This window comes from Pygocentrus nattereri, chromosome 14 (genome assembly GCF_015220715.1).
Source record: "Pygocentrus nattereri isolate fPygNat1 chromosome 14, fPygNat1.pri, whole genome shotgun sequence".
In the NCBI taxonomy this organism is placed as follows: domain Eukaryota; kingdom Metazoa; phylum Chordata; class Actinopteri; order Characiformes; family Serrasalmidae; genus Pygocentrus; species Pygocentrus nattereri.
Genome location: NC_051224.1, coordinates 20,242,055 through 20,260,000, shown reverse-complemented (window position 1 = coordinate 20,260,000; position 17,946 = coordinate 20,242,055). Strand labels below are relative to the sequence as shown.

Genomic DNA, 17,946 nt, shown 5'->3' with positions numbered 1-17,946 from the left:
TTTTGACTTGTTTTAAGGACATTACATCAAAGATGGATCAGCCTGTAGTGTGTTTTTCCACTTTAATTCTGTGTGTGACTCCAAATCCAGGCCTCCATTGGTTAATAAATTTGATTTCCATTGATGATTTTTGTGTGATTTTGTTGTCAGCATATTCAACTTTGTACAGAACAAAGTATTCAATGAGAATATTTCATTCATTCAGATGTAGGATGTGTTATTTGAGTGTTCCCTTTATTTCTTTGAGCTGTGTGTGTATATGTATATATATAAAGTGTGTGTGTTCGTGTTTGCTCATCTGTGTGGATATTTTTGGTTAGTGGACTATTCTCAGTCTAGCACTGACAATGAGGAGTTTAAAAACTCCAGCAGCACTGCTCTGTCTGATCCACTCAGACCAGCACAACACACACTAACACACCACCACAACATCAGTGTTACTACATTGCTGAGAATGATCCACCACTCAAAACATACCTGCTCTGTGAGGGTCCATGGGGGTCCTGTCCACTAAAGAACAGGGTAAATGGAGGCTAACAAAGTATGCAGAGAAACAGATGGACTACAGTCTGTAACTATAGAGCTGCAAAATTCACCTATATAGTAAATGGAGCTGATAAAATGGACAATGAGTATAGACACAAGGAGGTGATTATAATGTTATTTTAGACACTAAATTGACACTTTTATGCATATTTTGTATATAAAACATTCACTTTTATTGTTATTACTTTTATTATAGTTTCAAATTCATATTACATATTCACATTTCAACTGCCCATTGACTTCTATTATATATGAGTTTGAAGCATTGCTCTTTTTTAAAGAAAGGTTCACGGAAACTTTTCTGAAATAAAAATTGTCTGAGGCAACGATACAGACACAGTAGAATGAGATTATGCTGAAAATGACTGAAGAACTGCTTTAACATGGGGTTCAGATGTGCATGATAAATGAGAATGTATCTGCATGCTGTTTGACCAAGCTAAAGGCACAGAGAGACACAGGCAATCACATTTTAAACATACAGTAAAGGTCACAAGACAAACCTGAAAGACTGACAACCGATATCTCCCCCACGTTCATGCTTGTACTCACAAATGTACCACGTCGCAAACATGTCCTTAACAGTTTGTGCCTCCACCTGCTCTATTCATAGCCATGTCAGTGTGAATGTGAGTGACAGCACAGCCTGAGTCAACACACCAGTCAGCAAAACACACACACTCAGGCCCAGTTACCAGGCCCATACCATAGAATTCTCTCTAATGAGAATACAGTGTTTTATGCAAACACTGTTAAAACATATTTTCCGATTAGTCTGTACTGTCCACATATGCCAAATAAACAGCAAAAATGGGCCATTTTGAATTTATCATGGTTGCGATGTCACAAGCATGAACACATTTATACACTGAGTAATTCAGTCCAGACATTCACAGTTTTTTGAATGCTTTTTGAATGAAGCCCAATGAAAGACAGCCAATCTATAAGATTTTCGTTGTATTCAGGTGAGTTTCAGACTCTTGATGTGGTTCAGGTGGGGTTCAGACAAAATTCTGACGAGCTCAGGTCGGGTTCAGACTCAAAACAATGCTGTGGCTCAGGTCAGACTCGAGTTCAAGGGCTGTATTTAGCTTTTTAACTGTTTGTTTTTTAAATGTGCTTTTTTATTGTGGAGTTGGAGCTATTTCAGTAATTCAGTGGTCTATTTGTTTAGTTTAAAGTACCATGTACCTGTCCAGTGCATATTTCTGTCCTCCTGAGCATCCTATCCATTATGTCTTCTGGTTTTCTCTCTGTTCAGCTAAAAACGTTATTGACCCTAGAAGAGTAGGAGGTGCTTTGGCCAGATGATCTTGGCCTGGTTTATAAATAAACAGAATATTTATTGAAGATATTGTAATATAAATAAATACTTATTTTAAAAGTCCCATTGAAGGTTCTCTTAATAAAACCAAAGTTAATTCCAGCTACCTTCACACCATAAATTTATTAATCGCTCAAGTGCATCAAGTCTGAGGGATCATGTACAAACAACACACAGCAGAGCAGCAATATCAGTAACGTTAGAGGTGGAGTTACGCCTTCAGATTACTAAACTGGGCAGTGCTGAACGGAGATCTATGGATACATTAACAGCCTGTAAACTAACAAAGGCAAGAGCAAAGTGGAGCTCCAGTTCTCCTCGAAAACACGAAAAAAAACTAGACGGCAGTTTCAACTTATTTTCATGGTCATGTTTGCATTTATGCTGAGTTTTTTTAAATGAATATAACATTCTGATTAATCCTATTTTCTACACTCATACAGCTACAACAGATAAAATGAATTAATTTAATTATTTAACGAGTCAACACTCCACAATGTATGGATGTTTCTTATAGCGCTTTTTTCCTTAAAGAAAAAGATGGAAAACCCACAATTTTCTGACCAGATAGATAGATAGATAGGCCACCAGTGTCCAGTTACATGGCTCAACCTTTACTTTCTATTTGAAACCACACACCCGATAAAGAGGCCAGATCACTGAATGTTTCTTGATTTCCTTTGTAATCAAAGAGTTGATGTAATGCATAAACATGGCCAAGTTTCAAAACACCATTTGAGATTAATGTTTAGGTAACAGTTGAACTATTAAAAGTTCTTAAATAAATTTGGATTAAGCTTATTTTGTCCATTCATACAACTGTAAGATAGAAACTCAATTAATTTAATTTTAATTATTTAATGAGTCAGCACTCCACAATGCATAGCCAGGTACACCAAACATACTCAGGCCTCCATTATAGAGCACAGATCATTGAATTTTCCTTGATTCTTTGTAATTAAAAGCACTGATGTAGTATGTAAACATTGCTAAGTTTCCAAGCATCTCAAAAGTTTCAAAATTAATGAGCTGAAATTACTACTACTACTACTACTACTACTACTACTACTACTACTACTACTACTACTACTACCAATTTAGTAATTAATTTAGGTATAAAAGCTGATTTGTTAGCCATATGGCCTGATATTTAAGAATTTTTGGAAAGAACACTTATGAACAATATGCAGGACAGGGGTCCTCAGAGCAAAGCTTAGGAGCCACTGCTCAGATGTGTGACAGTGTGCATGTATTTCACCTACATGACTGTGTCTGCGTCTGGCCCCGGCAAACTCCAGCTCTCCGAAGGCATCGGTAGGATATTCGGATGTGTGCACAGCGGAGTCCCACTTACTGACCACAGCAGAGCCAAAATAATCACCTGTAGCCACAGAGCCATGAAGCGCTCGCTCACCCCCGCACTGACACAGGTCTCCATTACTGCTCAGAGACAGACAGAAAAACAAAAGAAACTCATAAACTGGTTCATTAAAGGGTATTTTCCTTGTATCTGCTTTGGGAGTTCATGGGCTAAACTGCATATTCACATTCACATTCACACAGACAAAAAGTCTGGTTACATGGCGAAACTTTCAAGCAACTTTAGTTGCTTGAAACATATATGAAACTAAACAGCACTTGCATATAATGTAAAGTGTCCTGCAGCTCCAATCCAAAATTCTAGCATGAGTATTCTTGTAACTCAGCCAGCAATGAGGAACACAAACCAACCGTTAATATCACAAAGCTTACAAATACGCCCACATACACATATAAACATTCCTCTCCAGAGCCAAAGTCACTCTTCAGAGTCAATATGATTATTAAATATAGACCTTCTCTGTTCACAGCTCTCATTAGCATCTCATTAAGCCCAACGTAAAGTCATAAAACTGGAAAATGGGGTGGAAATCAGTACAGTACATTCTTTCCATTTTAAAGAAATGAGACAGGTGAGGTCATGTTTCAGTCACACTCTTGTCTCCAAAAACACTGACAGATGAGTAACAGACAAGACAGAACACGTCTCTGTACCTGAGGGGATCCTCCAAAAATGTTGTACAGGCTTTTTTCTTTACAATCTTTGGAATCCAGCCCTGGAAAACACAAGAGTTTGAGAACATTAGGATTTTACATAGAGCTGCACTGTGCAAATGATTCCTCATATAAAATCATCAATTTATTAAATCTTAAACAATTACAGATGACCCAGAAGAGCTACTTTGGGTATCTGAGTGAATCAACACATTCAAATAAACCCCTAGTGGCAAACACAAGGCCTGAGGGCCAAGTCAGGCCTGTAGCACAATCATATTCAGCACGCAAAATTATTTTAACTTTGTATTTATATTAGATAATTTCAAAATGAGCTGCACTATAATGTAATTAGTGCCACCGCTTCCAACAATGATCTAAGGAACAGTACCAAAAAAACAAACAAACAAACAGATGCCAGGTGTCTAGCTCAATCAAATGGGACTTTTTAAAAAAAAAATCTACTGTATGTTAGGGACATTTAAAGGTTTAACTGTGATCTGCAGCTAATGCCATCTAGTGTTCTATATAAAAATTTTCTTTGAATCGTTCAAGTTTTCATTGCCTGTTTTTTGCCACTGTAATTTTGGCATATTTAGAATAAACAATGGCCAATTTAGAATATAAAATATTAAGTAAAAATGAAACAAAACCACTGCTGGTCCACAGATTTATTGAGATTTCTGTAGCTCACTCAGACAGAAATTCAGAATGGAAACACAGCAACTACCAAACATCCACAACTATGGATAACTTTATACCGGATGCCTCATCATGGCAACTTATGCTGCATGCCTAACAGCTCTTCTACCACTCAGGAGCTTCTAACCAGTTAGACAAAACTTTTTTTTTTCCTCCTTTGTTTAAAATTGTACTTCAAGGGAAAAACTGCTGCAAGTCATCAGCTTTTACTGTGTTGTACAGCACACATTCAGAAAAGACATTAAGATAGAATCACACCAATTAAAAAAATAAATAAAATTCTGCATGTTCAAAATAGTGTCGCAGTATTTGAGTCTCAAGGCCATAAATTAACAGCTTTATCATTTTGACTGTGTCTTGTCTTGGTCTAAGTAATGCAACCGTAATAATAATATAAAATGTGTGATTGAAGGTCAACAAAACCTTCAAAGAGAATAAAACAGTCCTACATGTTAAATAAAAATCTGTTTAAAATCTGTTTCTACTTAATCTTTCCTTAGCGGATTTGATTTGTTTGTTGTTCATTGGTACCACATTTCAAACATTCCCTGAGGGCAGATCAGAATGTTATTATTAGTGTGTTTTGGATTAATAATATAATGTATATTGTTTGGTATATATTCAGTTGACTTTAGGTTTTGATTCTGACTGTTTTAGAGGAGACAGACAGAAGAACCCCATTTCCTTCCATAAATTACAACGCAAAGTTGGACTACAACTGTACCATAGTAAAACAGTCATGGTCTTGACCTTGACTCAGACTCGACTGTTACAAAGTCCAAGCCTCAGCTCAGACTCGCCTCTTGTGGCCTTAACTACAACACTACATTAAGATGCAAAACAGTCATTCAGAGTGGTTTGATGAGACAAACCTACAAAGTCAGAACTGTTCCCTCACAGAATGTTACTGCTTGACATTGTTATGAATACAGTGCCTGATCTCTGAGATATTGAGTGCATTTACATGCACATAGTACTCCAATCATAATCTGATTTCTGCAGTTTTCTGATTATTCAGGTGGTCAAGTAAATAGCACACTCCGATTTCTTAGATCAGAGTAAGGTCTAGAAATTCGATTAAGAAATCTGACAGAGAGCTGGATTTTAGCTCAGTAATCAGATTCCTCAGTGCATGTGAACTCTTACTCTGATTTCTTTCAGATTTCTCAATCTGTGCATGTGCAAAAACAGACAGCAGCACCAGAAATAAGCAGGAAGTGTTTAACACAACACCCAAGAGACAGCAATAAAACTCTCTGAGTGACGCTGGAACCAAACACATGCTTGACGAAATGAAAGACTTAAAATATCTGATCTTCTAGATGATATATGTTAATATTTTCAAGTAAAGCGATGCTTAAAAAAAAGCCACAACATGAAGTTTGAGTTTTACAATACATTTACATCACGTCTTATTTTGTGAGTTTATTTCTACAGTTACTGGATTATTATGTGCATGTAAATACACTCACTAGCCATGTTTACATGCAGCCTAATAATCTGTTAATAATTTGACTAATAGCTCAATAAGAATAGAATACTTCCAATTGTGGTGTTTACATGGAACAGTCTAGTCCGATTCAGAATACAATTTCTATCTGATTGAACAAGGTGGATAACCATGTAAATAAGTCATTAAATAGAAGAACAATGCACACGTAAACGCCTGTATCTGATTACATTCCCAATTGGAATGTGTAAGTACGTTCTACGCATGTGCGTCGCGTCACAACAAAAGTTTATAACATTGCGGAACAGAAACTGGTCTGCAGAGGAGAAAGTTCATGCTCTGAAGTTTAAAAGACGGTCGTGGGACGGACTTCCAGCATGTGTCTCAGAACATGATGCCTTCTTCTCGCTGTATAAGCACATGTGAAGTATGTTTTTCTGAGTCTGACTTAATTTTAAAGCATGTAAAACCACAAGTGTGCCAGCTGGAAACTCATCTCATGCTGACTGGACCTCATGAGCGTCATTCCGGATTGGATTACTTGTAGTGAGCATGTAAACAATCATCAAATTGTTAAATAGAGTGTGCATATAAACACCTCAGTGTGAATCTGTATTCGGACTGTATTGAATCGGATTGGCAAAAATGCATGTAAACATAACCAAGGTCTCACGACAGTTTTAAAACGTTTGATCTTAAATGTATTTTAAAATCATTTAAATTCCTGCTGTGTTGCATGGGTGCACAACTCTGGAGGGCTGGTGTGCAACAGTTTGGTGATTCACCTGCTTGAACACACCTGATTACACTTTACTGTTAATTGACAGGTCTAGTGAGTGTGTTGGAGTAGAAACACAATCAGGACACCAGCCCAGGACCAGAGTTGTGCACCCTTGCTGTAGCGGTACATGCAGGGTGAGGCAAAATAGCTCCTTAATTTTTAATCTTACAACTTATTTACAGAATAGTTGAGTTTACACAAGCCATGGCAAGTTTATAAGACATTTTCAGCAGAGTGAACCCATATCTGCTCTGAAGGGCACATCTGATACTGAAACTGTGATGCATTCTGCAAATACCATGACCCTGACTTTTATTCACAAAACTCAGCACAAGGCTCAGAGTTATATGAATAAAAGAGCCCATATCATGGAGAACTGAATTCTCAGCGACAGTGTCAAAAACATGATCAATTTTTAAGGGATAAAGAGAGGTTTAAAAAGGTAAAAAAAATTTAAAAAAAAATCTTACTCTGGTTTCAGCCACGACTCGGACTCCACCACTAGATAATCTTTTTTCTCAACTCATTTATGACGATACATGTATATTAAAAAAACAAAAAACATACACGTCATAAATGCCAGAAATAAATGAAACGTTCAAAAAATGTAGGATGATAAATGAGAAGGATTTGTGTGTTCAATGCCTTCTCATGTTTCAGATGTTGAGTGAACCAATTTTCTCTCTCTCCTCTGCTAAAGCAGTTTTTTTTTTAGTAAAACCTCACAGCATGCGTCACTTACGTCACACGGTGAGCTGATCGCAACTCACTCACATTCCATCGATAATGAAGAACAGAACATACAGAGACACAGAGGCGCAGCCAGGATGAAGATGCAGAAGGCTCAAAGATTCTCATGTAAGAAGTGATCATAATCATTTAAAGCAGAAACACTTTCCAACATCAGAGACGTGCCAGCCTCTTCATTTTGCAGTAGTGAAATAAATAAGCGGAAATTAAAGTATGATAAAAGTTCCCATTAGTAGGAAATGGCTGGCACAGATTGTGCTGAGCTTAAAATCCACCTTCTTCTGCCTTTGGGGTCTATATTTGGGGTCATAATGTATAAACTAACATGAAGACTCAGATACAAAAGGAACTCATACATTTTAAAACTGACGTGCAGTTGCACCGAATGAGCACTGAAATTTTACTATTTTTTATTTTTGGCCTTCTTACATTGTTTTGTAACAGAACCTGCTTTATATATTTATTTACCCCATTTTTTTTTGGGTAAATGTATTTTTCCCTCCATGTTTGGTTGCTTTAGCTTTATCGTATTAGTTGTAAAAGTAAAAAAAAAAACAAAAAAAACCCCTAAGTTAAACATAAATAAATAGATAAAAAGTTTATTTTAAGACAGTGGTGAACAATATCATATTGTTATTGACAATTTGTTTCTGAGCATATTGTCAATTCTGAATGCTACCAAATTGCACATTTAGCATGATTAGCCCTGTTCAATTGGACTTATCGTAGCGCAGCGTGTGAAACGAGAAAAACAAACACTCTACTGCAGTTGTTTTTTTTTATGTGGCTCTACTGGTTTCTGTTCCAACCTAACAACCCTCAGAAGTCCAACAGGGGGCCTAAACCGGATTGATAAAGGTTACTAAAGGTTATTAATCTCCTGCTGACCAGAGCTGCTTCTGGCCTAGTCATATTTAGCCCTGTCTGTGTCTATGCTGTACAAAAATGGTTATGGTTGGCTTTTCATGTAAGGTCTTGTTATAAACAACTGGCTACTGTCAAACTTTGCAAGAGTGCAGATTTACTGCTAGGTTAATAATCTGCTTTTACTAGAAGGTCTCATGTGCCTTACAGCGCTTCCTGGAGCAGAACACACAGTCATATGAGAGAGAGAGCAAGAAAGAGCGATCGGGAGAGAGAGCGGGAGAGAGGGAGAATTTATACTACACAAGAGTGAGTACACATTCTAAGTAATCCCTCACAGTATAGTGCTGCCAGATGGTTGCTATAGTACACTGGGCAGCTGTTAGGCAGTTATTGGGTGGTTTCTAGGTTCTTGCAATGACATTACAAGGTGTTTGCTATGGTGCCACATGGGACCATATGGTGCCACACAGTGTTACTACCAAGTGGTTGCTCTAGTGTTTCGGGTGGTTGCTAAGGTGATGCTAGAACCTTAGATGCCTGTTAGGGTGCTGCTTAGTAGTTCATATGTTGTTTCAGGTGGTTGCTAGAGTGTTTCAGATGGCTGCTAGGATGTTGCCATGGTATCCCATGTGGTTGCTAGGCAGCTCTTTTGGTGTTGCTAGGTTCCTGCATAGCCATGTGAAATCACTAATTATATGTATGAATTAGCATGCAATTTTTTGTTAACTATTCATGATGGAATACATATGCTTAAATGAGTAAATTCAATGAATTACTAGGGTGCTGCTAGATGGTTGCTCTGGTATGTTGGGCAGCTGTTAAGTAGTTGTTGGGAGGCTCCTAATTTGTTGCAAAGGCATTACAAGGTGGCTGCTATAGCTATGTTTGCTTTTATGGTGCTAGCTCACTGTACATTAATTTGTACTTTTAGTGAATATATGACAAAGTTTATTTGGTTGCAAAGAAACAACTGCATTCAGTTACTGTTAGAATAACTATCGACATCAACAAAACTATTATTTTGAAGAAATTTTCCTGAAGCTTTGCAAAAAGGCCACACTATGGTTTAAGTCAACAACTTATTTGATTCCAACAATGAATGTTAAAATGTTCTGATTTCACAGAACTAATAACTTTCAGTATGTTTTCAGCCCTAGAGACACACTTGCAGAGGAGTGAGAAATACCCGTGGCCTCAGGTCTAACTGGGTTCAGAGCAGAGGCTGCTGAAGGAGGGGAAAAAAAAAAAAAAAAACTCAAAAATCCCCAAACCAATCATCACATGCTCACTGGTCAGATGACAACCACTGAGAGACAACATAACAGACTTTTCTAAGTATGTCTGCACATAAGCATAACACCCAGACTCTACACACAGCAAAATCAACAACCCTAAACAAACTCCACCAGCGTTAAACGAGCAGTGCTGTGCAAAACTGAACACCAACTTCCAGTGAAAATGGCCATTATCTTTGAGAGAGAGGAGAAAATCAAGCTACTTCAGATCTGAACATCCACAGGAGTTTGTCCATCCTTCCACTGTGAGAGGATGACATAACCCTATAGGTCTGAAAGGATGTGTAGCCATCAAGAAGAACTTCACTGAGAAAAGGAGATGGACACATCAAACAAAGGCGCTGACTGATGGACTGACCACCCCAGAGTCCAGACCTCAACACCGCTGAAAGTGTCTGTTTACTTCAGAAAATGATCAACCAGCTTCTAAGACTGAACTCTGGAGGTGTGTCTGCAGATTCTTTGAGAAACTGAAAGTGAGTCTCCTAAAGGAACTGAAGCTGTACTAAAGGCATGATGTTTACATGAAATTGTATTTCGTTTTTGAGGCTCATGTGTAACTCTTAATATTTAATGTTTTATGTTTTTTCTTTACATAAAAAAACATGTAACTTGTACTTAATGGCTATCAAAAACAAATGTAATATGATGCTAGAATTATGCAACTTTGCAAGTATGCAAATAATTCAGAAGCTGTGCAAAACACACAAGGAAATATGTCTAGAAAGATAAACAGGTGACTTCTAAATGTTTTTGAAGGCTGTACAGCACTGAGAGCAAAGTTACAATAAAATAATCTAGAGACCGAATAAAGGGAAAATTCCATTAATAAATAATTACAGTATATTGTTCATCATTTAATAACTTCTGATTGTTCTCAAAATACTTGACATGGTAAATAAAAATTCTGAAATACATTTACAGTCTGATTTATGTTAAATCCATAGTTATAAGTGAAATTAACTAAAAACTGCCAATGAAAGGTGATTTGAAAATGAGCAGAAGTGCAAATAGCACAACTGTTAACCTTTAATTTTGAACAACCACCCCCACCACCACCCCCACCACCCCCAGCATGATGTTACCTGAGCATTTTTCCTTTCACCTGTAGGCCCACAGTCTTAAAGGTTCCCAACTGCTTCCCAGCTTCAGCGTACAACAGTAGGAAAAGCGCTTGGTCACCGATATAGAACCTTTAGGTTATGTGGAGGTTCTTTTTACTTCTTTCTCTGTTCTATAGTTTTGCTCTAAAGACCCCTTTTGGAATTCATTTAGCATCTTTACATTATTAACATCAGCATCTAGCTAAGATCACCACGGCTGTCAAATAAATTAAAATAATTGACTGTGATTAATAGCATCAGTTTCTCATGATTAATCATGTTTTTTCAATCAATTTGTTCAAACATGACCCTAAAAAAAGTTTCCATTTAAACAGTAGTGTATACAAACCTGAACATGAAAATGTGAGTTCAGACTGAACATTTTCCAATTTTTATCACTGATGGTCACAGAGAGCAACAGTGTCTGCATGTTCCAACCAATCACTGAACATTATATATACGGTCAATGTTCCCAACTCCTCCACAACTGTAGCTTCTCACTCTCGTTTCAAGCAGTTACATCACGTCTCACTGAGTGCATTAATATGCACTCAATAATGTGATCATAATTTCTGCAGTTATCTGATTATTCCAATGGTCATGTAAACAGCACAAATCAATTTCTTAGATTGGATTAAAGCCTACAAATAGAGAGACAGATAAAAAAAAAGCTGGATTTTAGCTCAGTAATCAGATTTCTCAGTGCATGTGAACTCTTACTCTGATTTATTAGTCTGTGCATATGCAAAAACAGACAGCAATACCAAAAATGAGCGAGCAACATCGCCTATGGCAGCAGAACACTTTTGGAGAGACGCGGAAACCAAAGATATGCTTGACAAAATTAAGGATTTAAATTTTCTTCATCTTATAGATGATGTATATTCATTATGTCAGGTAAATTGACAATTCTTAAAGTTTTACATTGTGTTTATGTCACGTTTTCTTCTTTAAGCTTATTCACTGGTTGCAAAGCAGAAATCAGATTAATATCTGACTCATATAGACCCAGTTTCCCCATTATCTGAGTACTCAAGAGCATGGAAACATGATCGGATTACTAACAAAATGCAATTTTCTGCAGTTATCGGATTATTAAGTGCCTGTAAACACACTCACTGATTTATCCACAGGTCTTATCCTTAGCGACCCCTCCTGGAGAACATTCAGACTGCAACACGTGCTCTAAACAAGCAAGGTTTAAATTCAAGTCTACATGCTTTACAGATTGAGTACTAAGGTCGGAAGATAAATAAATATTTTAAAATAATTAAAAAGTGCAGCTTTCCTACACCACCAGCACAACCTCAGAGACTGTTTTCAGCACGCTCAGAACAAAACACCAATAAAAAAAAAACAGTCGGCGGCAGCTCCTTGCACAGATGACTGAAGATCCTCTTACACACCTTTCTCCAGGAACCCATTTCAGCACAGTTATAACAATGAAGGCCGCAGTATGTGCGCATAATACAGTGGGGTAATTAATCAAATTCTATCTTCAAATTACGATTTTGTAGTGGTTGGATAGTGTAGTGGTTAACACCTCTGCCTTCTATGCTGTAGGCTGGGGTTCAATCCCCCACCTGGGTAAGCACCCTACACTATACCAATAAGGGTCCTTGGGCAAGACTCCTAACACCACCTTCGCCTACTTGTGTAAAATGATCAAATTGTAAGTCGCTCTGGATAAGAGCGTCAGCCAAATGCTGTAAATGTAAATGACTTTGAACAATTATAAATACAAGATAATGGAGACAAAACAATATTGTGCCACATTTAGTCTTGCAGTATAAATCTAGTGCACCTTTTCCCCTTATTTTTTTATTTGTTTTCACTTAATTTATTTTATATTTTATTTCAAGGAAATCAACTTAATTTTTCTATGTTCAATAAATGCATGCTGTGTCCAAAGTCAACAAGTAATCATGTCAAATAATCTCAATAAGACACTGTTCATGAGCCGATTACTTGGATCACTACTAAAAACACTAAAAAGTGCAGTGAAGTGGGTCTCCAGGAGCAGGGTTGAGTAACACCGTCATAGAGGGGCACTCTTGAGCACTCTGTCAAGAGTAAAATGAGACCTGTAGAGCAGGGGTGCTCAATGCTGGTCCTGGAGAGTTCAAAAACCCTTCTGGCTCTAATATTCGAATCCCTGAAGGCTGTCACTGCCTGGATGGAGCCAAACTCTGCAGGGTGGTAGATGTCCAGCACCAGGATCAAGCGCTCCTGCCCTACAGCCTTGTGGTTCTCACGTGCATGCACAAGTGTGGAATGCAGGACTGTGAGTGTGCCGTATGAGACTGGGCTTTAGATCCTCCCTACTGAAAACAATCATAGAAACCATTCAAAGTTTTTTTGGCTCATGACAGCGTTTAACAGTGAGTAAAGCAATTCTGCATTTTCTTGATGGGCTAATATCACAGTGTTAAAGATTCTGATGGTTTAACACAGGGGTGCTCAATCCTGGTCCTGGAGATCTACCACCCCGGAGAGATCAGATCCAGCAAACCTGGCTCATATATTCAGATGCTTATGAAGGCCTTAATTACACTGTATTTGCTTGTCTGCCTTCACACGCATACAAACTCGAGTGACATCCCATTCTTAATCCATGGGATTTAATATGATGTTGGCCCACCCTTTGCAGCTATAACAGCGTCAACTCTTCTGGGGAGGTTTTCCACAAGGGTTAGGAGTGTGTTTATGGGAATTTTTGACCATTCTTCCAAAAACGCATTTGTGAGGTCAGACACTGATTTTGGACAAGAAGGCCTGGCTCAGAATCTCTGCTCTAATTCATCCCAAAAGTGTTCTATTGGGTTGAGGCCAAGACTCCACACCAAACTCGCTGATCCCTGGACCTTGCTTTGTGTACAGGTGCACAGTTATGTTGGAACAGGAAGGGGCCATCCCCAAATCTCTTGGTCTGCTGAAGCATTAAGAGTTCTTTTCACTGGAACTAAAGGACCAAGCCCAACTCCTGAAAAACAACCCCACAGCATAACTCCCCCCTTCACCATACACTTGGCACAATGCAGTCAGACTAGTACCGTTGGCAATCACCAAACCCAGAGTCATCAATCAGATTGCCAGACGGAGAAGCATGATTCGTCACTCCAGAGAACACGTCTCCACTGCTCTAGAGTCCAGTGGCGGTACTTTACACCACCGCGTTCAACGCTTTGCATTGCGCTTGGTGATGCAGCTGCTCGGCCATAGAAACCTATTCCATGAAGCTCTATACGCTGTTATAGAGCTGATATGAAGGCCACATGAAATTTAGATGTCTGTAGTGACTAACTCTGCAGAAAGTTGGTGACCTCATCACCCACTGATCCCACTCTGTCATTTTACGTGGTCTACCACTTCATGGCTGAGCTGTCGTTCCCAATCATTTCCACTTTGTTATAATACCACCGACAGTTGACTCTGGAACATTCAGTAGTGAGGAAATTTCACGACTGGACTGGACTCCTATCACAGTACCATGCTGGAATTCACTGAGCTCCTGAGAGCGACCAATTCTTTCACTAATGTTTGTAGAAGCAGTCTGCAGGCCTAGGTGCTCGGTTTTACACACGTGTGGCCATGGATGAGTAATTAAGGTCGGTGGGACCTTCTGCGTTATAACACATGATCATACCGGTGTTTTAAAGCTGCAGCTTCAGAGTCTTGACTTAATTTATTCCACAATTCCAGCTTGTTCTACAGTAAACTACACCCAGCAGCTTAGAGACCACAGAATGAAGTTTGTGCAGATCTCCTCGCTGCTGAAAAAGACCATTAGGATTAAAACCTGGTTGTGCTTTCAGAACAATATTGGTTTTATGTACCTGGTTTTGGTTACCATTAGAGACAACTCGTTTACTGAAGAACACCTGTAGGAAGCCATCAGGTGCATTTTGAATCATCCATTTTCACCAGTTACACCATTAGGAGGTTTTATATTGTGATATCAACCCATCAAAAAAAGCCAAAACACATTACAAAACCATCGGGAACTAACACTTTTTTCCCAGCAAAAACTTATTTCAGTATTGTACTTTATTTGAACTTATTGTGGGGTTTTATGTGCCAAACAGACCCATAATTAGTTGTACTGGACCGCTTTCCAGTCTCTTTTAGCCCTTAAGATTAAACAGGCTGGTTTAGTTATTGTGGCTTTTCGATGTATGAAAAATGAGCTCTGTTCTGATTGGCTGTCCTTTTGTAATAGAACATCTTTAGATACCATTGAGAAACCATCAAATGGATCTGGACTCTGTCCTAGAACACCTGTTAACGCAGTACAATCCTTTACACAGCTGTGAAAAGTGTTGCTGTTGTTTTTAATGCGCTTTTTAACAGGTTGATATCACAGTGTAAAGGATTCTAATGGGTTAACAAATGACAAATGACTGATTTTAAATGGTTTCTATTGGAAACCATTAATTCCAATCCCATCAGCAAAAAAGCAAAAAACACTCAGTTTTAATCCTAATGGACCTTTTTCTTCTTTTTTTTTTTTTTTTTTATTTTCTTTAAAGAGCAAGACCAAAAGCAAACATATCACAGCATTAATTACAAGAAAATAGAGAACAGCACTGTCTATGCTCAAAATTTTTCCCCATTTTCTCCCCCAAACATTTTGGTCCACCCCCAATCATACCAACCCACAGAGGAGCAAAACAGAATAACATATAATGGACCTTTTTCAACAGGGAACCCATCAGCAAAACACTAAACCCCATAAGTGACTGCTGGACACTTGAACAGAAACTTAATGGCTTGCTTTTTGTCAGCAGAGCTTTTTTGGCTTCTTTGATTTTTTTTTTTTAACCTAAAGCCACAGTGAAACATGTTCGTGTGCGCTGGAAACTTTTCCCTAAACAAGAAATGAACTTCCTGTTTGGTTTTGCTCGGGCTGACAGTCTGAGGGACTAAAGCGGAGCTTCACAGAGGAGGAAAACTCCCAAAGCTCTGGCCAACTAACCGCAGCTAGTCGAGTTCAGGGAGGTAATTCAGACTAACCTGGTCTTTCTCGCTCTTCCCAGCTCCGTTTCTGTTATCTTCGTTTTCTTTCTCTGTCAGAGTCATGACTTCTCTGTCCACTCCCTACAGGCGCTGTACGGTACTGGACTTCCAGAGGGGGCCAGTCAGAACCGGTGGGTCTCCACAGCCATCTACTCCAGGCTGACCTCCAAACGCGCTTCGGGATGTAGCCGCTCCCTGCGCCAGCTCGAGCTCTACCGCTCTGTCGACCATCCGGGAACCTTCCCCTCAGAGCGGCCACGCCCAACACAGGTGGAGGAGGCTGGTCTGGAGAGGAGGGAAGTGTTTTTTAAAGGAGGGATTTTTTTAGGACTTTTTTTATTGAGGAGATTATTCCAAACAATTATAACACATCACTACAACATATACCACTACTACACTAAATGGGTGAATTAACAGCAGCAAAGTACTCTAAAATAACAAATTAAAAGTCAAACAATAGATACATAAATATATATATAATATATATATATATATATATATATATATATATATATATAATATATTCACATATTAGGGGAATTAAAATACAAGGAGGAGGATGGTTGCAGGCAGTTCAGGGAAAAATTGCAACAGGCCCTTGGGGGCAGTGAGAAGCTACCTGAGGACTGGGAAACTACAGCTAAGGTGGTGAGAGAAACTGGCAAAAATGTGTTGGGTGTGTCGTCTGGTCAGAGGAAAGAAGACAAGGAAAGTTGGTGGTGGAATGAGGAAGTCCAGGAGAGTATTCAGAAGAAGAAGGCAACTAAGAAAAAGTGGGATAACCAGAGAGATGAAGGAAGTAGGCAGGAGTTCTGTGAGGCTAGTCGCATAGCGAAAAGAATGGTGGCAAAGGCAAAGGCTCAGGCCTATGATGAGCTGTATGAGAGGCTGGACAGTAAAGAAGGAGTAAAGGACTTGTATCGTTTGGCTAAACAGAGAGATAGGGCTGGAAAGGATGTACAGCAGGTTAGGCTGATAATAATGGAGAGGGAAATGTACTAGTGAGTGAACAGAGAGTGATGAGTAGATGGAAGGAGTACTTTGAAGAACTAATGAATGAGGAAAACGAGAGAGAGAGGAGGACAATGGGGGGAGAGATACTGGATCAGGAAGTGCAGAGAATTAGTAAGGTGAAAGTGAGGGCAGCTTTAAAAAGGATGAAGAATGGAAAGGCAGTTGGTCCAGATGACATACCTGTAGAGGTATGGAGATGTTTAGGAGAGAGGCAGTGGACTTTTTAACCAGGTTGTTTAACAAAATCCTGGAGAGTGAGAGGATGCCTGATGACTGGAGAAGTAGTGTACTGGTCCCAATTTTTAAGAACAAGGGTGATGTGCAGAGCTGCAGTAACTACAGAGGTATAAAGTTGATGAGCCACACCATGAAGGTATGGGAAAGAGTTGTTGAAGCAAGGCTAAGGCGAGAGGTTCAGATCAGTGAGCAGCAGTTTGGTTTCATGCCCAGAAAGTGAAATGCCCAATTTTTGCATTGAGAGTGTTGGTAGAAAAGTACAGAGAAGGTCAGAAAGAGCTACATTGTGTCGTAGTGGATCTAGAGAAGGCATATGAAAGGGTGCCAAGAGAGGAACTGTGGTACTGTATGAGGAAGTCAGGTGTAGCTGAAAAGTATGTTTGAGTGGTGCAGGACATGTATGAGGATAGTGAGACAGTAGTGAGGTGTGCAGTTGGAGTGACAAATGGTTTCAAGGTGAAGGTAGGGTTACATCAGTGATCAGCTTTAAGCCCATTCTTGTTTGCAATAGTGATGGAAAGGTTGACAGATAAGGTCAGGCAGGAGGCTCCATGGACCATGATGTTTGCAGATGACATTGTAATTTGTGGTGAGAGTAGATAGCAGGTGGAAGAGAATCTGGAGAGGTGGAGGTTTGCACTGGAGAGGAGAGGAATGAAGGTCAGTAGAGACAAGACGGAATACATGTGTGTGAATGAGAGAGAGGCAGGTGGAAAGGTGAAGATGCAAGGAGTAGAGGTCGTAAAGGTGGATGACTTCAAATATCTTGGGTCAACCATCCAGAGCAATGGACAGTGTAGAAAAGAGGTGAAGAAGAGGGTGCAGGC

General features: G+C 39.0%; 1 protein-coding gene across 1 annotated transcript in view; it reads right to left on the bottom strand.

Moving 5' to 3' along the window:
• Positions 1-16,001, bottom strand: part of trpm4a (transient receptor potential cation channel, subfamily M, member 4a) — a 42,190-nt gene extending 26,189 nt beyond the window's left edge. The window contains exons 1-3 of the mRNA XM_017697429.2: positions 15,866-16,001; positions 3,905-3,966; positions 3,133-3,310 (exon numbers count right to left, since the gene is read on the bottom strand). Coding sequence (XP_017552918.1) covers positions 3,133-3,310; positions 3,905-3,966; positions 15,866-15,931 — 306 coding nt within the window. The 5' untranslated portion in view covers positions 15,932-16,001. The remainder of the gene's footprint in view (positions 1-3,132; positions 3,311-3,904; positions 3,967-15,865) is intronic.
• Positions 16,002-17,946: the final 1,945 nt, after the last annotated feature.